Source organism: Leucoraja erinacea, chromosome 25, assembly GCF_028641065.1.
Source record: "Leucoraja erinacea ecotype New England chromosome 25, Leri_hhj_1, whole genome shotgun sequence".
Classification (NCBI taxonomy): domain Eukaryota; kingdom Metazoa; phylum Chordata; class Chondrichthyes; order Rajiformes; family Rajidae; genus Leucoraja; species Leucoraja erinaceus.
In genome coordinates, this window is record NC_073401.1 from 17,961,022 (window position 1) to 17,987,653 (window position 26,632).

At 44.9% G+C, this 26,632-nt stretch overlaps 1 protein-coding gene across 4 annotated transcripts in view; it reads right to left on the reverse strand.

The window, feature by feature from the left end:
* Positions 1 to 26,632, reverse strand: part of ttc28 (tetratricopeptide repeat domain 28) — a 502,085-nt gene that overhangs the window by 176,641 nt on the left and 298,812 nt on the right. For all 4 annotated transcript variants that reach the window (XM_055655876.1, XM_055655877.1, XM_055655878.1 and 1 more), the window contains one exon: positions 19,731 to 19,861. In XM_055655876.1, coding sequence (XP_055511851.1) covers positions 19,731 to 19,861 — 131 coding nt within the window. The remainder of the gene's footprint in view (positions 1 to 19,730; positions 19,862 to 26,632) is intronic.

A 26,632-nucleotide genomic window follows, 5' to 3' on the forward strand; every position in this document is an offset into this window, starting at 1 on the left:
AAACTGTCCTCATATTTGTAGGGTGACACAATTGGGAAGCTTTCCAAGTTTGCTGGGTAGATGCAAGTGGACGAACCTTGGAAACCAGACTAGTTCTGGAGCTCAAGTTTTCAGCGATCAACTGGTTTTTACACATACAGATACAGCGCAGAAACAGGCCCTTCGGCCCACCGAGTCCGCGCTGACCAGTGATCACCCCATGCACACCAGCACTATCCTACACATAACCAAAGCCAATTAACCTACAAACCTGTGCGTCTTTGGTGTGTGGGAGGAAGCCGGATCATCCGGAGTAAATGTATGCAGTTACGGGGGAGAAGGTACAAACTCCATACAGACAGCATCCGTACTGAGGGTCACACCCGGGTCCCTTGCGCTATAAGGCAGCAACTCTACCGCTGCGCCACTATGCCACCCAAACTGGTGTGTTGTCAAGGCCCATATCCCATGCAGTATCCATTATACTCAGCAGCTTCTTCATGTCACATGAAGTGAATTAACCATGATAAACACCGTCTATAAATAGAAAGCTTCATCGAAAGAGATAATGACATTCCAAGCAGCCTTTGATTACCAGATTATAATGTTGTAATATCATAATGCAATATCTTTTTAGCATGATAGTCGGTAAAGATCGAATCAACTTCCAAATAGCTGGAGAACAGCTGGGACCTTGAACAAATTACAAAGTGCTGGAGGAACTCAACGTGGCGGGCAGCATCTGAAGAAGCGGTAGACAGATGATGCTTCAATAGTTCTTTATTATTATCACATGTACAGACATACAGTGAAATTCTCTTTGGCATACAGTTCAGATAAGTTTTGCCATACCAAGCACAATTCGCGATCGTACAGAGAGCACACAAATAGTCCACTGAGACCGCACGCAAGAGTTGCCAGACTCTGGCTCCATTTATAATGTCCAGTCCGGTACGCGCATTCTGTCTCCTGGAGCAGCACCCAATGATCCAGGTGAGTCGCAGGCTGCTGCAGGCTGCTGCGGCCGTCTCGTCCAGCAAACCATCATCCCTCTCCTCGCCCAGCCACCTTCAGCCTGTACCTGTGGGCACCGCCCGCAGGCGACCTTGAGAGCACAAAATGCAAGACCTCAGTTGCATCCGCCAGCTTCCTCCATCCTCCTCTCCTCTTCCCTGGTCCACAGGGGATGAGCAGGGGCCGGGCTCAGTGGCTCCCTCTACAGTTCAGTTTAAATATACAGCATGGAAACAGGCCCTTCTGCCCAGTCCGCTCCGACCTGCAACACCCCATACACTAGTTCCATCTTACACACTAGGGACAGTTTACAGCAGTCAATTAGCCTATAACCCGTCTTTGGAATGTGGGAGGAAATCGGAGCACTGGAGAAAACCCACGCAGTCACAGGGAGAACGTGCAAACTCCATACAGCTGGCCAGCTCAGATTTGTTCTGAAGTCTGAAGAAGGGAGTCGACACGAAACCTCACCTATTCCTTTTCTCCAGAGACGCTGCCTCACCCACTGTGTTACTCCAGCATTTTGCGTCTATTTTTGGTGTAAACCGGCATCTGCAATTCCTTCCTACACAAGTGGAAGTCACTACTTTATATTTCACTAACATCATTTTATCTCCCCTCGTCCCCTCAAAATGTTGGATTCTTCTTGCAGGAAGAAGTGCCCTGGTGCTCTTTCTCAGATGACAGCAAGGCCATTATTCAGTTTTTAGCTTGTATCACATGTTGATACATTTCCACATCCATGATTTGCACGAGCTAGCTGAGTGTATGCTGATGGAGGCTTGGATCACATCAGCTGCATTCGCAGTGTATCCACAAAGTCGACAGCATTCTATAAATAACGCAAAGCCAATGCATTTTAGGTGTGTCAATATCTACCCCAATCCTTTCAAAGCACAAAACCTCTTCCAAATACTGGAATTCTCTGTTCATTAGACATTAACAAAGGGTTTGAGGAAACGTTGTAATTCACCCCACTCTAAACCACAAAATAAAACTTCCACACACATTTTGCTTGGCTCATATGAATATGAGCATTTTTTTCCCATCAGGATATACAGTGTTTCTCTAGGTCACTTGAGGTAAATTGCAGCATTGGCATCAACTAAGATTAAAGAGCCTTGAAGCATTTTCTGGATTAGACCCAGGTAATATTGTGACTCGATAGATATCAAGTCTCCCCTGCTCCAGGTGGGAATCCATGCAAAGAATCCCAGCTCCACTCTGCATCGGTTCCTCCAGGCTCCATTAATGCATTCCAGCTCGTTGGCCAACTAATCAGGAGTGTTCCAGACTGCTAAAACACAGCATACCTGCCTGGCTCAGACATATAATTACTGGGTCTGCCACAGAGAATTGCCTGAGCTCTTAATCTTCCACTCACTCAGCAAATAAAGTGGAGTCATCTTGGCACCAAAAAGATGGACCAAGAAATATACACATAAATTTACTAGAACGCTATTTGCACTTTTTAAAGTTTTATGCCAATAAAACACATCAGTAAAAGCAAAATCAAAAATCTCATCGAAAAATATACAAAGCTTGTTCTTTAAAAACACGTCTTGCCAATGCAGTATTCTTTGCCCTTTCAAATGTTGCTTTGCAAAAAAATGAACAATTCAGACGCAAAAATCGAGAGAACTGCAATGTGCGCAGTTAAATTATGTTATATTCCTTCTGCCCCTCGAAATGGACCAGAGCATTAGATGTGCCTGAGTATTCTGGTGCGCGCGGTGTAAACCAGACAGAAAACCGTGGACAGAAGGGAACTAATTGCACTGGGTTTCTAGTCCATTTTGCGCATTAGTTACTGTCATTAAACAAAATACCTGCCTGCTAAGTTTGAAAGAAAAATCTTCCTGCAAGAATCCAGCCTTGTAGTGGTAACAGATTGAACGAATACAGAAAGGCAATTGGTTTAAACAGGAGAGGAAAAACAAAGGACGAATTCACCTGGGATGAGTTGAGTTGGCAGGAGCAGGGCAGTTAATCACAACAGCATGTTCTGGCATGGACACTGAACAAAATGGACTTGATTTCCTCTATAACTTTAAATATGATGTTGTAAACAGCAAATTAACTGGTACACGTCAGCATATTCTGTAAACCCTCAGCACTTCCCCTCTCTTTAAGATACACCAGTGTTTTGGTTTCCACTCCCAATTAGAAAATATTTTAATCGACACTGTCTCTTTATAGCTCTCTGATACACCCTACACCCTAGTGTAGATCAATGGTGATCAGTACAAATCTCCCCGGCAGCCCTTAATTATAGCTTTGTATTTGCCACATACGGTACAGTAGCTCTTTGTAATAGTTTCTGATGCACTTCACAGATCAGTCACTTTTATCCATGTGCTTTGTGCTTTTCAGTCAACATTCTAATACTCTTTAATATATTTTTCGTTAAACTTTTGTTGACCTTAACTGAGAGCAAAAAGCACCAACATTTGCCTAATCCCTTAAAAAATAAGTGTGCTCATAACCTATTCCATAGTTAATGAAGAATTGAGCCTGAGTTGGATGATCAGCCATGATCATATTGAATGGCGGTGCAGGCTCGAAGGGCCGAATGGCCTACTCCTGCACCTATTTTCTATGTTTCTATGTCTATGAGCCACAATATTCAGATGAAGACGTATGTTGAGTTGTGAATTAGCATCATCCACTGGTCCATTAACACCATTGACAGTTCACCACCAACATGACCATGATGCCTCAGACCTTAGGCAACACATAAAGTGCTGGAGGAAGTCAGCGGGTCAGGCAGCATCTGTGGAAGGATTGGACAGACAATGCTTCAGGTCAGGATCCTTCTTCAGACTCATCTCCAAAATCCATCAGACTGTAGAAGAGTCTCAAGTACAGTGGTATAGTGGTATAGCTACTGCCTTGCAGCGCCAGCGCATGGGGTGCATGGGGTACAGAGTTTGTACATTCTCCCCGGGACCCGCATGGGTTTTCTCCAAGATCTTCTGTTTCCTCCCACACTCCAAAGACATACAGGTTTGTAGGTTAATTGGTTTGGTATTAAAATGTAAAATTGTCCCTAGTGTGAGTAGGGTAGTGTTAATGTGCGGGGGTCGCTGGTCGGTGTGGACTCGATGGGACAAAGGGCCCGTTTCCGCGCTGTATCTCTAAACTAAACCGGAAATGTTGGCTCTCCATTCCCTCCAACGATGCTGCCTGACTCATTGAGTTACTCCACCACTTAGTGTTTTGCTCTAGATTCCAGCATCTGCAGTTCCTTATGTCTCTATGATTAAGTGCTTGTTGGATTCACACATTAAACTGAATGTAAAATTCCAGCACCATGTTAAGGATCATACTAAACAACATAAATAATGCTTTAACGATGTAATAGTTGATAATACAATACCAATAAACTTCTCCAGCCCCAAAATGGAACAATTTAAGAAATGTTTACAGTTAAAAAATAGCAACTCCTCCTTGCTGTCTCGTCTCATAGTCTTATCCAATCTTGATTCTTCCGTCTGGTTTCAATCTGAATCTAATTCAGCTGCTTCCGTTCTTAAAATGGAATTGGTTCAGAAGGTAGATATTTAGATCTCACATCATCTCTCATACTGCTGCTTGGATCAGAGGGTATTAGTTATAAGGAGAGGTTAGGCAAACGTTTCTCTGGAGCGTCGGAGGCTGAGAGGAGACACGATAGAAATATATAAATCTATGAGAGGGATAGATAGGGGAGACAGTCAGAATGTATTCTCCAGCGGGGAAATGTCAAAGGCTAGAGAGCATAGGTGAAAGGGGCAAAGTTTAAATGAGATGAGCGGGGCAAGTCTTTTGTTTTACACAGAGGGTGCTGGGTGCCTGGAACGCTGCCAGGAGTGGCGGGGAAAGCAGATATGATGGTGGCATTTAAGAAGCTTTTGAAAGGCACATGGATATGCAAGGAATGGGGGGATATGGATCATGTGTTGTCAGAGGAGATTAGTTTAACCTTGCATCATGTTTGGAACACATGTTGTGGGCCAAAGGGCCTGTTCTTGTACTGTTCCATGTTCTATGAACTTATTCACTAAGGTCCTTGACAATCCAAGGACCTTTCACAGCTTAGAAAATGTACAAAGAATGTAAAAACTGAAGGGGGAAAGAAACAGTCTAATAATATGCAGGTTGATGATCCAAGCTACCCTTGTACACATTCTGAAAAAGATGCAAAGTGACCAGGCTCCAGTCAGTAATCCACTGCAGAGATCCATTATTCTATTCCAAAGCAAGGCTGTTGAGTGGCAACAAAGGGTTAACTGCTGAGCCCGATATTCATACAATGTGAGTCATTCATTACTTTCACTGAACCATCAGTTTTTCGCTTCCCAATGTATTACAAGCAGCTGCCCATAAACAACATGCAAAGGCTTGGTTACAAAGGTAACCAGAGGCCGTTCACAGGAAGAGGGGTAATTGTAAAATCATTCTTTCCATTTATTGAAAACTATAAAGTTTATGAACAATTTAAACAGGGCTTTTGATTTGCTTGCGATGAATATCCCATTCTCCGTTGACATTGGACTGAGAAATAAACTGAAGACTTTATGTCGTTCTCCTATTTCTGTGTGAACTTTTCCACCGAATGACGAATGTGTGAATCAGTTACATTTCATTATCATGAAACTCTGCTCAGGGAACAGAGAGAAATTCCAGGACGGCACAAAACTGAAATTAGGTGCAGGATATTAATATTTCAGATATTTAATAAGGAAGCAATTACTTGTAATGGTTTTTGCTGTATAACGTGTTTTTGCTGTATAACGTGCATTAACTGAGTTATGGCCCAGGAGGCTCTTTGGGGTTGTAGGGGAAGCCACGAATACCGAGTGTCCCATCACACCTTGATCATGGAGTGGGAGGAAATGCGAGCTAAACCGGAGTATTTTGTTCAGATGGATAAGTATGGGCTTGCTGTTCATGCAGGGAGATTGGCTAAAATGCTGAGATTATTCCTGAAAGGAGCAAGGAAAATAATGGAATGAGGGGCTAGAGACAGTAGTCGCCCTAAGATTGGGAGAGAGTTCGCGCCACAGATGTCCTACGTGTAGACGTGGCGTGTAGCCAACATTGAACGTCCGTAGAGCAATCACAATCATGTTGAAAGAACGAGATTTAAAGAAGGATGGTTGGACCATTTGTAAGCTGGAATCAAAATGCAGCAGGCCAGGTAAAGGTGCTCGTTGTCTTCCTAACAGGCCAGCGGTCAACTGGTATGTAGGAAGGAACTGTAGGTGCTGGTTTACAATGAAGTTAAACACAAAGTGCTGAAGCAACTCAGCGGGTCAGGCAGCATCTCTGGAGAAAAGTTGACATTTTGGGTCTGAGGAAGGGTCCCAACCCTGTTCTCCAGAGATGCTGCCTGACCCGCTGAGTTGCTCCAGCACTTTGTGTCTACCATCAGTCAACTGGATTTTGCAACAATCGAATGGTCCGTGGTAAGGTTTGATTATTTGAACACTGGTCTATGTATTGTCAGTCCAGGCACATGGGTAACTAACCCAGTAATTTAACCACTGGACTGCCGGCCTTCCCATACATTTATCTCTAAGAACATCGGGGATCAGTTCCCATTACTGAGAAGAATACACTTCCATTAACATCAATGGTCAAGCATAAAGGGGGGATATGTTATTAAAAGACAAACACCAACACTCTCATATGAGGAAAGATTGGAAAGACTGGGCTTGCATTCACTGGAATTTAGAAGGATGAGAGGGTGATCTTATAGAAACGTATAAAATTATAACTGGACAAGCTACATGCAGGAAAAATGTTCCCAATGATGGGGGAGACCAAAATCAGGGGGCATAGTCTAAGAATAAAGGGAAGGCCATTTAAAATTGAGATGAGAAAAAACTTTTTCACTCAAGAGAGTTGTGAATTTCTGGAATTCCCTGCAACAGAAGACAGTAGAGGCCAATTCACTGGATGAATTTAAAAGAGAGTAAAGGGGCTGACCCACAGCGGCAACCTAATCCACGAGTTCAGACGAGTTTGCTCTCAACTCATACTCGCAGCGTGATCGGCACGAGGTCCTAGGAGGTCTTTGTAACTCTCCTTCATGCTCGAGAGTAGTCCCCACGTATTCGAGACCTCAGCTAGGTCGCGGCGTATTTTTCAACATGTTGTAAAATGCTCGCGAGTAAAAAAAAAAAAAAATGAAATGATTCAATTTATTGTCATTGTCAGTGTACAGTACAGAGACAACGAAATGCATTTTTAGCATCTCCCTTGAAAGGGAGACACAGGGCGTCGCGGTGTGCCCGCGCCTGCCGCCGTAATTACATTCCATTACAGGCAAAGGTGGGTGAAGTGTCTTGCCCAAGGACAAAAAAGGTCGCCATGGAAAAAAATCAATACTTTTTTTTACTCGTACTTTTTTTTAGTCGAAGTAGGTCGTAGTAGGTCGGCATGTTATTCGTAGGTAATCGAGGGTAGTCAAAGGTAGTCAAAGGAAGTCGAAGGTAGTCTTCAACATAGTCGAAGGGAGATCGAAGGAGATTGTCTTTACTCTCCACTATTTGATGTTCAATTTTTCCGAAGCTAGCCGAAGCTAGTTGAAGCTAGTCTTCTACATAGTCGAAGGAGGTCTTCAATTGGATATTTTTTCAAACTCTCCTAAACACTTCTAAATTCGCCAGTTAGGTCACCGCAGTGGGACAGCCCCTTGTGATAGAGCTCTAGGGGCTAGCGGAATCATGGGATCATGGGGAGAAGGCAGGCACGGGTTACTGATTGCGGATGATCAGTCATGATCACATTGAATGGCGGTGCAGGCTCGAAGGGCCAAATGGCCTCCCCCTCCATCTATTTTCTATGTTTCTAAGTTTCTAACACACCGAGGCACACAAGGTTGTTTACACTGGCTACTCATGTAACGTCATCGTATTGCATCTGCTTAACACCATGGGGTAAAAATAAATCTACAGAGAGAATTTGGTTGAGCATACATGTTTCTTGGAGCTACAGGAAGAACCAGATAAAATAAAACCGAATTCCTGCACAGATACTTAGCCACAAAATGTCCCTTTCTCTTATAAAATTTACTATCTGTTAACATTGATCGTGATAGCACAGAATGCGATGAATCCTGGCGTTTTATTCCCCGATGGACATATAACCATGCCTGGCTAAGTGCTATAAAAAGGTTTTCCTCGGATTGTAACCATTTTTCTCGCTGACCCATCGCAATAAATGGGTTCCCTGTGATTTATGGCTACTGTAGATTCTTCCTCTTCAGCACTTTAAAAAAGTTGTAGTGAATGCATTTGTTACCGCTTTGAATGAGAACTTCTCAAAGTGGGTCATCAAATGACCCCGCAGCCCAGTGCAATACTCGATGTCAATCCACGAGATGGAAACAGTTTGTATCCATCACAGACGCCCTGGGCTTTAAAGAGAGACTGGGGTGTATCTATGAAGAACGGCAGGAAGGAGCAAAACACGAGGAAGAAGGGAAAGGCAAAAGAAAAGATGATTTTAGTGGTTCTAAACACAAAGTGCTGGCATCACTCCGCGGGTCATAAGGTCATAAGTGATAGGAGCAGAATTAGGTCATTCGACCTAACAAGTCTGCCCTGCCATTCAATCATGGCTGATCTATCTCTCCCTCCTAACCCCATTCTCCTGCCTTCCCCCCATATTCCCTGACACCCGTACTAATCAAGAATCTATATACCTCTGCCTTAAAAATATCCATTGACGGCCTCCACAGCCTTCTGTGGCAAAGAATTCCGCAGATTCACCACCCTCTGACGAAAGAAATCCCTCCTCATCCCCTTCCTAAAGGAGCCACCTTTAATTCAGAGGCTATGACCTCTAGTCCTAGACTTTCCCACGAGTGGAAACATCCTCTCCATCCAAGCCTTTCACTATCCGGTAAGTTAGTGGAAGAAGTTAGTGGAGCTGGAGGAACTCAGCAGGTTAGGCAGCATCTGTGGAGCGAGCGGTCAGACAGGCGACATTTCAGGTCAGAATTTTCTCTTGTCCATTTCCCTCCACAGATGCTGCCTGACCCGCTGAGTTCCTCCAGCACTTTGGGTTTTTTTTTTTAACTTCACCTCACTTGACATTCAAACCAATTTCTGGGCATCTCTCCTCTCCAGCATTAAGGGCCTGTCCCACTGCACGAGGTAATTCAAGAGTTCTCCCGAATTTCCCCTGATTCGAACTCGGAGAATTACGGAAATAGCCGCTCGTAGGTACTCGGGGCTCACGTGAACATTTTTCAACATGTTGAAAAATCTTCACGAGCTGACCTCGTTTCCAGAGTGCCTGCCGTTAGCGTTACGAGCCACTAAGAGACGTCCCGAGCTCCGACGTGCCCGCAACGTACATTCTACGTGCTTACCATATAACAATTACAGTTACAGCACAGAAACAGGCCATCGCGGCCCTTCTAGTCCGTGCCGAACACGTATTCTCCCCTAGTCCCATCTACCTGCACTCAGACCATAACCCTCCATTCCTTTCCTGTCCATATACCTATCCAATTTATTTTTAAATGATAAAATTGAACCTACCTCCACCACTTCCACTGGAAGCTCATTCCACACAGCTACCACTCTCTGAGTAAAGATGTTCCCCCTCATGTTACCCTAAGTTTCTGTCCCTTAATTCTCAAGTTATGTCCTCTTGTTTGAATCTTCCCTGCTCTCAGTGGGAAAAGCTTATCCACGTCAACTCTGTCTATCCCTCTCATCATTTTAAAGACCTCTATCAAGTCCCCCCTTAACCTTCTGCGCTCCAAAGAATAAAGACCTAACTTGTTCAACCTTTCTCTGTAACTTAGTTGCTGAAACTCAGGCAACATTCTAGTAAATCTCCTCTGTACTCTTCCTATTTTGTTGACATCCTTCCTATAATTAGGCGACCAAAATTGTACACCATACTCCAGAATTGGCCTCACGAGTTTGATTTTTTTTTAAACTCGGGAGAGCTCTTGGGTAAACTTGTAGAGTGGGACAGGCCCTTTACAGTGAGGCAGTCAGGGAGACTCAGTGTAACACTTTCACCACCTGCTCCAAATGCCTTCACAAATTTTCCCCAGTGCAAGCCAACCAGTTTTCAGAGAGACTGCTGGAGGCTACCACTGAAAAGGTAGCCACAACTATTGACTGTGTGGTACTGGAAATAGTCAGAGTGAATATTAAAACGTTGGTGGATTTACTGTTGTTTTTAAGAACATGCATTCCTGAACAAATGTAGCTTGATAGTTGTCACATGTACCAATTAAGCTTTGTTTTCAAGCTTCAAGATTCAATTTAATTGTCACGTACCAATTAAGGTACAGTGAAATTTGAGTTACCATACAGCCAGACTAAGTAAAAAGCAAAAATACACACAGCACATAAAATGAAGTTTAACATAAACATCCACCACAGCTATGCTATCCGAAGAGATCAGATAATACTACACATAAATGCAATCGTCAAACTCAAGTATAATAGGTCGAGTAAAGGGGAAGAATATAGTTCTCAGCAATGTAGTGCATCAGTTCCTTAGACATAGTCCAATGTCGTCAATGGGATAGAGGTGAATCGGACTGTACCCTTGCTTATGGAAGCCTGATAACAAGTCACAAAGTATAATGCCCTCCCAGACTTGAAGCCAGCTCAGTCTGTGAGCACTGATGTGAGCCGGGCAGGAGTGGGCACATTTTGAAAACCTCCATGGTCAAGGCTTTAGGGATGGAGCAGGTGGGAGCAGATTGTGGCCGGGACATAGACAGACAACCTGCTGCAACTCACCGTGTGAGCGGAGCGAGGTACTGCAGGCTGCTGCTGCATGTGGGGCAAGGCTCCAACGAGAGGCACCAATATTGCACCTCCCCTATGCCACCTGCGCTCAGAAACACCACTGCCTCCCACATACAAGCCCAACCCCACTGCCTCTCCACTGTGTCCAGAAACAAAAACCAGCAAAGCAGCCAATTACCTGATGTTCTCCATTTTTCATGAGTAGAAAATCAACACAAAACATACTCTATTCTCGACTTCCACATGTTAATTTTGTGGTGTGCGTCTAAAAGTGGCCAAATCAGCCTCTTATAAGTGAGCCAACAAGTTATGAAAGCACCCAGCATTTAACTGCACTTCAAATTAAGAATATATTTCCAACTGTGGGAACAAGTAATTGGATCCCAAGAAAAAAAAACGCTCAAGGAGTGAGTATTTTTGAATTTTAATAAGGGCTTTGGATGTGATGTGTGGTGTAATTACTTGTGAAATGAAGCCTTTGGATCAACATAAACCGGCATTCACAGAGTGTCGGAGGCAGAGAGAATTCAGGACTTTCACTAAGCTGATTACCGGTCGATGTGATCTTCGTTGGAACTTTCCTCCCTTCCCCCTCCATAAAATTGACATCCTAAAACGATCCCATCAACCCCCTACCAGCCTCAGCATCTGCCTGAACACCAGCGAGTTCAGTGATGAACCAGCACAGCCATCAAATCTGCAGTATATGGCAGACACTCTCCACTCTACATTCTGGACAATTAGGGACTGGATGAAAACGCATGCAATGATAGCAGTGAAAAAACCTTCAGAAAGGAGGAACATGTTTGTCCTTTTCAAGTTCACGTGTGGCGGCGACGCTGCCTGACCTTCAGCCGGACGTGATTAATGGGGAGTATGGTAGGAGAAACAAGGGCTCAGCCAGGGCTTGCAGGTCTAAGCTGCACTTGTGCACAGTCAGCACCACAACATCAGAGAGTGGCTCTGGCAAGTGCTGTGATCATCAGTGATTAACACTCTGCTTAAAGTATGAGGGAGGCACAGATTGCGATGAATCCCAGTGCAGGCAAACATTTAATACAGTGCATGAGACCACTAAGCTCCCTACACGGGCACATTCCATTCCTGTCTTTCTACTGACTTCAATCCATGATATTTGTGCTCTGTTATGTGCTGGATTTCCCCACAAGTCAGATGCTAGTTCCTCTGACTTGATGATATCGCAATCGTTAATCTTCGGGCGCAGCGAACTCACTGGCATTTGTCACTGACACCAAAAGCAGAAATGAGGCCAAGAAACCTTTGCAGAATGAGTTTTATCAACACAGCTAACTGAAGGGAGATTTAGCCAAGAGAGTCTCTGTCATTTTCTGTTTGCTTACTGTGTTGTGGGGCACAGCTATCACTGACAGGGATGTGTTAAGGTAGACGGGGGATTCAGCAATGGTGACGCCTTTGTATATGAAGGGATAGTAGGCGTCTTGCTCTTGTGTAGACATTCTCATCTGCCGGCTGTGCTGCATGCAAAGGTGGACAAAATACCACAGATTCAGGCGACTACAGAAAATGCCGGTGGTACTCAAGGATTCAGGCAGCATCTGTGGAGGGAGATCCAGGACTATCATTTCAGGTTGATAAAAGATCATTAAGCTAAAACATTGCCTCTGCTTTTCTCTCTCCACAGTTGCCATTTGACATGAGTTTGTCATAGAGTCCCTTCGGCCCAATCTTCCCATGCCGACCAAGATGCCCCACCTGCACTAGTATTTGGCCCATATCTCCCCAAACCATCCCTGCCCATGTACCTGTCCAAATGTCTTCTATTTGTGTTTAAGAATGTGCATCCTGCATATTTGTTTACGAATTTGGCTTTCGAATTGAACATTACACCATCACAAGTGTGGACTGACCGATGGGTTACACACATTTATTATCAACTCCCTACTTTTGTATTCGACACCTGCAAATGATTGAGTGGCCCAGTGGTGCAGCGGGTGGAGCTGCTGTCTCACATTGCCCGAGACCAGAGTTTGATCCTGACCTCTGGTGTTGGCTGTGTGGAGTTTGCACATTCACCTTATGACTGCATGGGATGACTACAGAACGTTTTTCCTTCCATTATTTATTATGTAAAAGAATATGCGTGTTATGATTGTGTTTATAATTTGTTTGGTTGTTTTGTTGTTTGTCTTTTGCACAAAAGTCCGCGAGCATTGCCACTTTCATTTCACTGCACATCTCGTATGTGTATGTGACAAATAAACTTGACTTGACTTGATTTGTCCTTGGTATTTCAATTTCATCCCACATCCCCAAAACGTGTGTTTTTTGTAGGTTTATTGCCCTCTGTAAATTGCCTTGTGTGTAGGAAGTGGATGAGAAGTCGGCATAACATAGGACTGGTGTGAACGGCTGATATGGTCAGATTGGACTCGATGGGCTGAAGGGCCTGTTTTCATGCTGTGTCTTTCAAGCAATCCATTAAGCCAAGTAGTTGCTGTTGCTGCCTGAGGTGATTTACGCAACTGTGATCCTATCTGTCTTAGCTCTATTATTTAATGTAGCTGCTCACATTTCAAAAGTATACTGGAATGTGTGAAGACAAATTTTAATAAATTGGGGCAAGTCACGTTTCACAATCTACCTTCGCTGCAAACCCACTGATGCCAACCTACATCTTGGCGCAAGAGCCCGTTGTTAGCTGTTCTCGTCAGCTTCATATTGTTTGCAGGTTCCCGCACCCATGCCTCCAGTCTGACCATAAATAACCCAGGCAAGTGACTACCTGGAGTTATAGTACCTCAGCAATGAATTACTGTGCATTATTCCACTGACCCGACCTATAAATTTCCCTGGATTAGGGATTGAGTTCACTGATAACAATTCTATTTAGCTCATCAGCAAAGGGACGCTGTCAGCGGCAGAAAAAACTGCCACAAGCCCAAAGTAGTAAATAAATGTGTTTTTACAATCATGTTGTACTCACTAAATTTATACAATTTGCCCGGGTAAAACCCTTGGCTGTGACACATATTAGACTTATTTTACTTTGTGAAACTGGTCAGGCAAAAGCAAATACCTAGAGATTGATTCCTTAAATGTCAGCTGAGCCTTGCTTTAGCAGCCCTGTCTTCAACAAGCTGATCACTAAGGCAGCATCAGCCCTGTGATACCTCGCTCCACGGAGCCAGTGAACGGGTGGATGTGCGGGAACATGCCTGGGAGGGGTGCCAAACCACAACGCCCCGGATCACCAAAAACAGGCATCCATCCTTGCTTCTCTTGACAAGTCTCAATAAGATAGTGCAGCCTACACACTCAAGCTGGGGAAACCAATCAATGAAATCAACTCCAATTGCACCCATGGTAACAATGCTCATGTACAAGTCTATCTGATAGTGTGCATTGTCACAGTACAGAATGCCTAAACGTTATTCGGTTAAATTACTCAAACAATCTTGTGCCTTGCTCAAGTCCATGAGAGTTGAGTATGCTGCAGCAAGATTCAGGATGACCAGAATGCCAAGTGGGTTGAGTTTGTAACAAAACACAAAGTGCTGGAGGAACTCAGTGGGTCAGGCAGCATCTGTGGAGTGAAGGGACAGATGCCCTTTCGGGTGGGGGCCCTTCTTCCGTCCATTCCCTCCACAGGTGCTGCCTGACCCGCTGAGTTCCTCCAGCACTTTGCTTTTTGCTCCAGATTCCAGCGTCTGCAGTTCCTCGTGACACCGTGCTCCGATGTGAATTGTACAAGAATCTCTCAATTGGTCAAGAATGTCGTTCTCAGCATCGTACCCATCTCTCTGCGGCTGGCAGGTGTGGTGGTGGGGGGGGGCAGATCATTGATGATTTGATGTCAGAGTGCAGGCTCTTTAGCCATGATGATGTGCTCTTTGCTGTTGTCTGGCTGATCAACAGAGGACAAAGGCTACACCCACAAATTCCCATTGATGTCAGCATGAGAGGAGACACACAGCACCTGATCCGTAGCGTTATCCAATGTGCAACTCAATCTGGCAGCAATGTCAGCCACTCGGGCAAAAGGTGTTGGAAGGAACTGCAGACCCTGGTTTACACCAAAGATAAGACACAGAATGCCGGAGTAACTCAGCGGGACAGGCTGCATCTCTGGAGGGAAGGAATGGGTGACGTTTGGGGTCGAGACCCTTCTTCAGACTGAGAGTCAGGGGAGAGGGAGACAGAGAGATATGGAAGGGTAAGGTGTGAAAACACAGATCAAAGGGGACAATGTTCAAGGAAATGTAGAACTGTACATTGTTAGCTGAGCGGACCGTGACAAACAGGAATTCAATCAGTAAAATCTAATCAGGAGGACAGTGAAAAGAGGATGGAGGGACAGAGGGAGAGGGGGAAAACAAGGGTTACTTGAAGTGAGAGAAATCAAAAATCATACTGCTGGGTTGCAAGCTGCCCAAGCGAAAATATGAGTTGTTGTTACCTCCAATTTGTGTTGGGCCTCAGTCTGTCAGTGGAGGATGCCCAGGACAGAAAGGTCAATGTGGGAATGTGGGGGGAGTTGAAGTGTTTAGCAACCGGGAGATCATGTAGGCCTAGGCAGACTGAGCAGAGGTGTTCGGCGAAACGATCGCTGAGCCTGAGCTTGGTCACTCTGATATATAGGAGTCCACACCTGCAACAGCGGATACAGTGGATGAGGTTGGACACTGAGGTGGACTGTGGACAGACTTGCTGCCATGGTGAATGTGGTTGCACCTTGGAACAAGTCCCAGTGAATCAAACCCAGCATCAACATCACTTTTACACACAGTTTGTGCATGAAAAGCAGTGCCTGATGAAACCATTTTCTCAACCAATGGGGTATATTTTGCAATAAACTATCATTAATTCATCAACGTTGCTCCTAAACTTTTTTCTAAGTTCCAAATAGTTTTGGTTTATTATTGTCACGTGTACCAAGGTACCATGAAAAGATTAGTTTTGCATGCTATCCAAACAGATCAGACATACTATGCGTAGATGCAATCAAGCCAAACTCAAGTGCAATAGATAAAGCAAAGGGAAAGACACAGAGTGCAGAATATAGTTCTCAGCATTGTAGCGCACCAGTTCCGTTGACAATATTCAATGCTCGCAATGGGCTAGAGGCTTTATGCATGATGAATCTTTCCCACACTATTCCGTGCCTTAGCTGGTGCAGGCAAAGGTTAAATCCATTCTCCAGTGCTTCACAGCATCCATTAAATTGCACTTGATTGGGACCCCTCCTCAAATGACACTTTGGCAGAGTCAGTTACAACGGGGATATCACTTCCAGACCTGAACATTAAAAGCTGCGGCCCAAAGTGCAGTGTTTCACAGGCACTTCCACCAGTCTGAGATGCAACCCAGCCTTCCTAACAATAACATTACCGCTAAGCCTGCTGTCTTAATTAGTTTCAACTGATACAACACAAATATTCCCTTTGTGGTATTTAACGTTTCAACAAATAAAGCGAATTCTATTCGAGAACATGCTTAGAAATCTATTACCTCATCATTGGGGAGTATTAAGTCAACCCCAAAATATGTTTTTGCATCCTTACGCTTTGTCCAACATAAACCAATTCTGCCAGACAGCTTCCAACAATAATACACAGTCATTGGACGGGGTAGACTTGAGAACGTTTGGTGCACGTATGATGTCACCTGGAAGCTTAAATTAATTTCCTGCACTTGACTTAATTCACTTGAGGATGAAAACACTCTCTCCCCCTGTAAGCACAAAGAATCTTGACACAAAGGTTAATTGCTTTTCAGTTTTATCTTTGCAAGGTAATAACACACACAACTATTTCATTGAAACATTTTTTTTCTCTCCAGGCTTTTATTTGTGTTTTACTTCTCGTCGTACCAAATTAGTCACCAGTTCCCAGCTTGAGGCAAATTGGGGTTAGTCCTCTTAGAACAGTAGTGCTGCATTCAAAATGCTGCGTTCACACAAGAACAGCTTTCTCCTCAACAACCACAAGGCTCTGGAACACTGCGCAACATTAACTTCAGCAGCTACGATCAACCATTGACAGTGTCTTTGATTGCTCTATGGATCTTGTTTTTTTGTGCTATTATGATCACCTAGTATTATGGTTATGAATGTCTTGTATTATTGATTCTTTATTTGATGTGTTGTTGTATTTACAGACCCATGAAGCTGCAGCAAAAAGAGAATTTCACTGCTCCGTTGCCGGTACATATGACAATGAAACACTGTCGACACTTGAAATGGCCCTTCAGCCCACCGAGTCCATGCTGACCATCAAACATTTATTTACGCTCCTCCCATCTTCTTACTCTCAATGCCATCAACTCCCTTCAGAGGTTCTATCATTCACCTCCACACTTAGGGTGGCATGGTGGCTCAGCGGTGGAGTTGCTACCTTACAGCGCTTGCAGCACCCGAGACCCGGGTTCAATCCCGACTACCGGTGCTGTCTGTACGGAGTTTGTACGTTCTCCCCGTGACCTGTGTGGGTTTTCTCCGAGATCTTCAGTTTCCTCCCACACTCCAAAGATGTACAGGTTTGTAAGTAAATTGGCTTGGTAAAATGTAAAAATTGTCTCTGGTGTGTGTAGGATAGTGTTAATATTCGGGGATCGCTGGTCGGCGCGGACCCGGTGGGCCGAAGGGCCTGTTTCCACGCTGTATCTCTAAACTAAACTGGGGGCAATTTATAGTGGCAAATTAATCATTCAGCCCACACATCTCTGGGATGGAGGAGCAAACAGAAGCAGCCAGAGGAAACCCAAGCAGTCAGAGGAGAGCATGGACACTTGTTGTGTAGGAGGGAACTGCAGGTGCTGGTTTACACCGAAGATGGACACTGGAGTAACTCGGCGGGACAGGCAGCATCTCTAGATAGAAGGAATAGACTTGGTTTATACTCTCTAGAATTTAGGAGATTGAGAGGGGATCTTATAGAAACTTACAAAATTCTTAAGGGGTTGGACAGGCTAGATGCAGGAGATTGTTCCCGATATTAGGGAAGTCCAGGACAAGGGGTCACAGCTTAAGGATAAGGGGGAAATCCTTTAAAACCAAGATGAGAAGAACTTTTTTCACACAGAGAGTGGTGAATCTCTGGAACTCTCTGCCACAGAGGGTAGTTGAGGCCAGTTCATTGGCTATATTTAAGAGGGAGTTAGATGTGGCCCTTGTGGCTAAGGGGATTAGGGGGTATGGAGTGAAGGCAGGTACGGGATACTGAGTTGGATGATCAGCCATGATCATATTGAATGGCGGTGCAGGCTCGAAGGGCCGAATGGCCTACTCCTGCACCTAATTTCTATGTTTCTATGTTTCTATGAATGGATGACGTTTCGGGTCGAGACCCTTCTTCAGATTGGTTTGCAATCTAAAGGTTTTTTTTAATAAAGTGGTTGCATTGTTGACATGTTGAACCCGATTGCCATCAGCTCAGCTGCTAGAAAACAGTGTCCCTGAACACAAGGGGTGATAACCACACTTCAATATCTTTGTCACGACATTTCCGTTCACATGCCATCATGCTGATTACGATGTTTAGATGTGGTAGAACAAAGACAATCAGACATTCTTCTCCCAATTATAAAGCAGCAAGCAGATAAATGAGCAATATTATTGCAGTCATTATAGAACACTTTACACCAGGGCATTAAAGCCGCTTGGCACTGACATACAATATAAAACTGACCTTTGTATCCTAATCTCTAATGTCCCATGGTTATTCACTGCTATCTAGTCCTGCCCTGTTCTATTGATATTGGCTCCAGAAAGAATTCTGATCTAAAACAGTCCCGTCCAAGACATTGCTAAATTCCTTTGAAGACAGCTCGGAGAAAGAAACTAGGAAATGTGATTCATTGGCATTCAAACTGACACTTCAGAAAGATTTAAAGGATATATGGAAAACAAGAGCAAAACACAAAACATTCTAAACTTAGACCCTCTCAGCCTGCCCTGGTACGGGACGTTTTGAAAATCACCTCAGGCAGCAACAGAATGTCACACAAAAATGCACGTGGCTTTATAAATTGAATGAAAGGTACAGCATGAAAACAGTTCCCACTGAGCCCACACTGGCTATCGATCATCCATTCACACTTGTTCTATGTTATCCCACTATCTCATCCACTCCCGACACACGGGCGGCAACTTATAGAGGCTAATGAACCTACAAACCCGTACGTCTTTGGGATGCAGGAGGAAATAGAGCACCCATGGTCACAGGGAGAACATGCATAACTCCACACAGACAGCTCCTGAGGCCAGGATACAACCTGGGTCTCTGGTACTATGAGGCAGCAGCTCTAACGGCTGAGCCACTGTGCACCCCTTTAACCCCATCCTTGTGCCGTGACCTACTCTGTATGAGCCACCTATGAGCAGGCATTGGGGAAATGTTTCAGGCACAATCACAAGCATAAGCATCCCTCTGAAATGGTCTCTTGTATACACTCCTTGATAATTGTATTCCCTGCAACCCATTTAGCATCAACTAATGACAACCAGATAATTTTGTTGAGATATAAATCAAACTGGCTCTACAACAAAAAGGTTTTTTTTAAACAATCATAGAGGATAAGTTTCCTTAAACTTCAGAAACTGCCAAACATGTTTGCAAAGGAATAGAAGCTTCAGTAGTACAATCCACAAGAGGTGCCTTCAGCTGAACAGAGGAATACAATCTACAGGAGATGCCTTCTGCAGTCGAGGGGAGCAGAGACTAAAGGAAATGTCTTCATGGAGTTGTAGTCACACAGCTTGGAAACAGGCCCCTCGGCCCAACTTGTCCACGTCAACCAACATGCCCCATCTACACTAGTCCCACCTGCCCACGTTTGGCCCATATCCCTCCAAATGCTGTGTAAATGTTTCTCAAACAGCTGATCGGATGCTACATCACCGACTAATGATATCGCCGCGTTCTAATGATGTTCACTCGCCCCATCTGACGTGCTGGAACAAAGCGAATTTGGCGAGAGACTCACCTCGCGATCTTTGAGCTTCATCGCCAGCACGAGCTGGAGTCGGTGGTTGTTGAGGGCCTCGCGGTAGTTGCCGCTGGAGAAGAATGCCGATCCCAGGTTGCCATGGGCCCGGCACTCGCCCGTGTGGTCACCTGTGGCAGAGGAACAGACAGTGAGCTTGGTTTTTAAAGCCGCGGACAACACAAGAGCGTCACGTACATCGTTTACCTTCACCAGCTCCACTTTCTCAGACCACTAAAATTTAAGATCAACTATAATGTAGATCATGAAGAAAACGTCTGTGGAAATAAACACATAGAATATGTTCTTTATCCCTATTTTCAACTCTCTTTGGAACATATGGATCCCTAGGTGCTGGGCAAGCGACCAATTTTACAAATGAGGTTAGACATCAAATTTCAACAGATTATTCAACCATTGAAGACACATTTTCTGTTCGCCTTAAACCACTGCCAACACACCACATTCTATCAGGATTCGTGGCAGAGGTGACGGAAGCAGCAAACCTGGTCCAGGTTGACGTTGCCAAGTTCTTTCAATGTTTTGAATGTTCCCAAATACATCACCATCAGTCTCTCCAGCCAAGGTGAGTGAAAGTCAATTTTGTGTAACTTGTTCTCACAATTAAGCAGAAAAGCTTCATTGAAGCTTCATTGGATCATTCTCTCCAGGGCTGGTGAAGCCCTTCTCTGGGGCAGTGTCCGAAAGAGAAAGCCAAGGTCTTGGGCAGAGTTGAGCAAGCTCCTCAAAGGGGGAGCTACCATTTCTTCACTGTTTTCTAGACTTGATAAAGGTCTCTGATTACTGTACCCAGAAAGTTATGGAATTAAGAGCAGAAAGTACAGGGACTTTGCGAGGCCCTGCCACTTAATATCATCCCGAATCATCTCAAGTCTATGTTCCTAACCAATTTTCACATTCTTCAATTCCTTTAAGAGTTAAAAACGTGTTGATCTAAGCACTGACTATACTCAGCAGTGGCCAATAACTCACAAGATTTTGAGAAAGGTAATTTCTCCATTGTAAATAACTGATCCTTCATCTAGCAGAGACATTGTGGGCCGAAGGGCCCGTTCCCGTGCTGTGCTCTTCTAAGTTCATCATGGAAAAATGTCCTCTTATTCGCAGCACTCTAACCAGTGGAACTAACCACGAGCATTGGCCTTGTCAATCCATCTCGGAATCACACACATTGTGCGTGGCAGTGAACCTTTGTTCCGCCACAATTTCACAATTAATTTGTGAGTGGGTGATTTCATTCATATCCCCACATGGACCTTCCATTCCCACGGTGAAACTACGCACATTCTCTGCCTCTGCCTCCGTCACTTCCAACTCCCCGCCACAGAACCTGCAGAATCATCTGCACACTCAGGGTAGAATTCCCTGCCTCCACCCAAACCAGAGAGTGAGATGACATGGATCAGAGGAAAGCCAAGGCCACTGAACAACTCATGGGGAACGCCAATTCCATCAAACAGGGCGCTACGCTGACACATTGATATTGCTTTATTATTGTCACATTTATCGAAATACAGTGAAAAGATTTTGTTTGCATGCTATCCAGTCCAATCACACCTTACATGAGTGCAAGCAAGCCACCCACAAGTATAACAGGTAGGGCAAAGGGAAAAATACCAGAGTGCAGAATGTTGCATTACAGCCCTCTAGTGTGACAGTTCCAGGGGAAAAACTCCAGTGTCTGCAATGAGGTAGGGTGGAAGATCGAGACTTCCCTGTAACATATGGGAGGACCGTTCGGTATTCTGGTAACGGCGGGGAAGAAGCCGATCTTGAGCATGGTGGTATGTGACACAACTAGAAGTGTTGCCACATCACAACCAAAAGCAATCCTGACTTCCAGTGCCATCGGTGTACACCCCCCCCTCCCCCCCAGTGGCTGCTTGGGATTTCCCCGGGGGTGCTCCAGTTTCCCCCCCCAACGTTCCAAAAACATGTGGGTTAATTGCCCTACTGCGCAGCCGAATCCGGAGGGAATTGATGGGAACGTCGGTGTTGGTGGAAAAGGTACTTAGTGGCTGGTACACAAAAAAAGCTGGAGAAACTCAGCGGGTGCAGCAGCATCTATGGAGCGAAGGAAATAGGCAACGTTTCGGCCCGAAACGTTGCCTATTTCCTTCGCTCCATAGATGCTGCTGCATCCGCTGAGTTTCTCCAGCTTTTTTGTGTACCTTCGATTTTCCAGCATCTGCAGTTCCTTCTTAAATAAATGTTTAGTGGCTGGCACTGGTTCGATGGGCTGAAAGGCCAGGCTAGGTGGGCCGAAGGGCCTGGCTTGGTGGGTTAAAGTGCTTGGATCGGTGGCTCGAACAGCTTGGCTCTCTGCTGCCTGATCTGACTCCACAGAAACTACCAATCCACCTTGTAAAGTTGTCACCACCGTCATGAGCTTTCACGTCAGCTGACAAAGCTCCTGGGCCTCGCAGCAAATGCGTTGTGGTGGCCCGTGGCGAGTGTCCCTCGGCTCTCCCCCACCCAACCCGCCAAGGTTAGCAACTCATCACATCAAAACAATCCCAACGATAAACTTCAGAAACGTCTTCACAACCTAAGCAGAACCGCCATTTCCAGTTCCTTCTTACTTTTGTAACATGTGTTACTTTCCAATTTAAAAGCAGAATTTTCAAACCTATAAAGGTTTGAAAAAACGAGTAACCAAAACATTAACTTCCTTCCTCCAATCAATACACTGGGGTTGAAACGATCAGGTCATGGGGAATTTTCCCAAATCCCACACAGACATTAAGTTTCATGCTGATATTAAACCCATTAAGGTCCTTCCCTTAAATTATTATTCTTTCCTTGCAGTACTGCTAATGTTATCCGCACTCAACAATGAAAATGGATACAACACCTAGTCTGCCATTTCCTTCATGTCCATAACATTCTCACCTGCGCTTTTCATTAATGGGCCCACAACCCCTTTTCCATATTCTCCACGTTTGAAAAGAAAATATACTGTCAGTATTAATCTGCCTCGCATATGCTGATCGTCCACCACTCTAGCACCAGATTGTTTCCCTTGTATTCACGGTGGCTTTAGCGTAATTCTCCTGTACTGCTCACAACTCCACGCTGCCTCTTCCTGTATGTATTGTCCTTGGCAATTGTATGAGCCAGTGCCCTGAAGCAGACCATGTTCTGCTGGGCTGAGCCTCCACTAACCCAGTCCTTGCACGGACGGACGGCATTGCCTAATTTTGTTCAATTTATGTTGCAGCAGCTGTCATGTGAACTCGTATACCAATTATGTCACAAGGTTGAATACACAATGTAAAGACCCAGGTAGTGACTCACAACTTGCGATCATTACGGCGACATTCCAATAAATAGTCAAATATTAGGCCGGGCAATAAAATTTATAAGATTTTTTAAATCCACCAACATTATTAATTCAGCACAAGAGCTTGTGCTCATTAGAAGGGATGCACTTAATCCACAATGTATTTGAACAGCCGGCTAATTCTCAGGGGGCAGCACTATTTATGAGAGGTAATTAACCCCGGATTCCTGCAGATCTATTTAATTAGAAATCTTGCATCATCCATCACCTATTTCAGAAGCATCACACCTCGGAAATGACACACTTCAGGAAGTCACGCCTCGCCACGCCGTGTGTTGGCGCTTCAGGAATGGACGACTGGCTGGAACTAGTCAGCCAGTTTATCGACGGCGAGGTGAACCTGGCCTTTTCAGCATTATACAACGGAACATTAATTTTTGGTGGAGCAATATACTATGACAACCATTTCCAATTTTTATTTGCACCACGCTGAAAATTCATCTCAATAGTGCTTTTTTTCCCACATACGCAACTCCACAGTGAACCCTTTTTGCCGATATTACATTGGCGCCATTATTCAAAGTCCAAAGTACGGTCGGCCCGCGTGCTCGATGTACTGGAGCAGTTCCCTCTCCTCGTCCGGCCATCTTTGTGTCCCATGGGCGCCTCCGTGCAGCCCACCTGAAGGGCCTGGTGGCATTATCCCGATTTACCCTCCTCAAATCTGATTTCTACAGCTCCCTCCCGGTTACAACATCTGCCGAGCCTTCGGGCGAGTTCCCAATCCCGTCGAATGCAAGCCTTCAGGCGAGGACATCTATACTAGTACACAAAGCTGTACCTTGTGTCTTTTATTATGCTGTGTAATGCCCAGAGTTATTCAGAGCGCCAGGCAGCAACTCTGTACCAGCACTTTATGTATTTTTTTGTAAACTAACATCTGCAGTTAACATCACCCCTGCAAATGGACGCTGCCTGACCCACTGCGTTCCACCAGCACTTAGAGTTTGGGCCAAGATTCCAGCATCTGCAGTTCCTTTTGTCTCCTTCGTCCAATATGAGACTGAGTCGGGAAGAGAGCCAGTCTGGTGGAACGCAGCGGGTCAGGCAGCATTGGTGGTGGGAAAACTCAGGTGATATTTAGGGTCGGGGCCCTTCTTCAGACTGATGGGAGTAGCTGGGGAGAATGCTGGGAGAAAACTCTTCCACCCTTCACCCCCTCCCCTTCTACCACATCAGTCTGAAAAAAGGTCCCAACCTCAAATATATCTGAGTTTTGCTTCCACAGATGCTGCTTGTCCCTCCAGCACTTTGTGTTTTGCAGGGGGTGATGTTATGCCCAGTACCACTTCCCTGTGAGAGTCCTTCAGTGGAACTTAGACCAAGCCGTTCCACCTTCTGCCACTCCGGGATAACCACTAAATAATGGCTCAGCAAACCTTTTTGGTCCATTATATCAGTTGGATCAATTTCCCCAACTCCTTCCCACAACGCATGTACCTTCCCCTTTTATCTCCCATTCTGCCGACAATCACAACAACCTCTCACATGCTCCCGATTCTCCAAACTGCACTGTTGCTCTCGAGCTACAAATCCTCCCTGGTTACCAATGGCAACCTCAATCCACAACCCCAATCCTGCCCCGAGCACTCCAGGGTTGCGGACAATGCGTGACCCTGCCTTGCCTCTGCCTGAGGCCAAAGGCAACTGAGATGTGCAGCAGTCTGATGACGAAGCCACGCGTGGGACGGTGATCGTGCCAAAACAGTTAGTTGTGGGCGCGCTAGTATTCTGGGCCCGTGTCTTTGTATTTAACCAATGAATCTTCACAAGCAGAAGGATTCCAAATGAACATGTAAGCACAGAATGACAGCGTAGTTACAGCACAGCGGGATGTTCAGCCTGAAGGTTATGAACATTCCAACTAATCCTATTCCCTTCCCTCGCCCACAGGACCTGTTAACTCTCGGATAAGCCTCCAGCTCCCGTTTGACTGCTGTCATGATTCTGCCTCCATTCCCACTTCAGGCAACGGATTTGATTCACTGTGAAAAATAAATTCCCAAAACATCAGTTTTGCTTCTTTTGTCAATCATCCTCGTTCTATGTGCTTCAGTTCTTGCTCCCTCCGCAACTGGGAATAGTCGATCTCTTTTGTCTACACGCTTCATAATTATGACAACTTTTTATCACTAACTCTCGTGACCTCGTCTGCTCCAAGGAGAACAACCCCAGCTTCTTCATGTAACTGAAGTCTTCCACCCTTGGAATCATTACGGCGGAGTTCTGTTGTATCCTCCTCCAACCCTTCCTGGAGTGAGTGGCATCTAAAGACGGCCACAATGCTCCAGTTGTCGGATTCCTGTTCAATCGCAGCTCCACTGGAGTTCCTCCAGCACTTTGTGTTTTGCCACCATCTGCCCTTCCTTGGGTCTCCTCCATTTGGAAGCACACTTGCTTCTGCTTTCACATTACTCTTAACTATTTCAACACTATTCACAGCACCAGTGATTTTTGGCTCCTACGCGAGGCGTGCTGCATTCCGTATCAACTCCCATTTGTTTTTCGCACAAACCTATACTGGCCCAATCATTCTGGAATTTCAAAATTCCTTCCATCGGTTCCATTGCCTCTCCCAGTTTGTTAAGGTCAGCAGAGTTGGCCACTTGACTTTGAGTTTGTGCGTGCAGGGCGGCATTTAAATAAATAGGAAGCAATACTGGACCGAGCTTTAAGTACCGGGGCCTGGCACTAAAAACCTTCACACACCATCTCAACATAAATCTTGCAGTGAGTTCTCATTGTCTTCTAGAACTTAGAACAGTACAGCACGGTAATAGGCCCATTGGCCCACGGAGTCTGTGCCGAACGTGATGCAGGACAAACCAATCTCATCTCATCTGCCTGCCTATCATCCATCTCCCTCCATTCCTGACCTTCCAAATGCCTCTTAAACGACACTCTAGCCTGTCTGCTCCCAGGACTTGCCCTGAATCATCATTGCTTTAAGTTTCACCAGGAGCTGAACATACGTAGCTTATCACAATGGACTTCAGACAATCCAACACCTATTATGTTCTGTGTGACAATAATAAACCAGTAACAATACCAATGAATTTTCACAAGTCAGTCGGATTGACCAGATTGAATTTTATCTCAGAATCATAGTCGGCTGCCATTTTGTAAACTGCTGTACAAATAACCATTGTCATATTTATCCGACATGTTCAATTCCATTCACTGAAATGGAATAAAATCAATACTGATGAATATATATTAGTCTGTGTTCATCTTGTTCCAATTTTAAAGGTGATAGTATATTGTCCAGCTGGCTTTGTTTAATGATACACATTCAATGGCGAAGAGTGCTTCACCAAGCTGCTCCATTGTTGATCAGTATTCAGGAACATTTCCATCTGCACTTGGGATTTCTTTATTTTATCCAGCTCTCATTTGCAGCAAAATAATTGATCTTCGCGGCAGTTCACTAACATTAAAATAGTGGTGTTTACTTTGGTTTCTCTGTTTCAGGAAGGTACCTTAATCATAATATCCTTGTGAATCCTTGGGGGGGTACAGTACAGCCTTTTAAGTTATT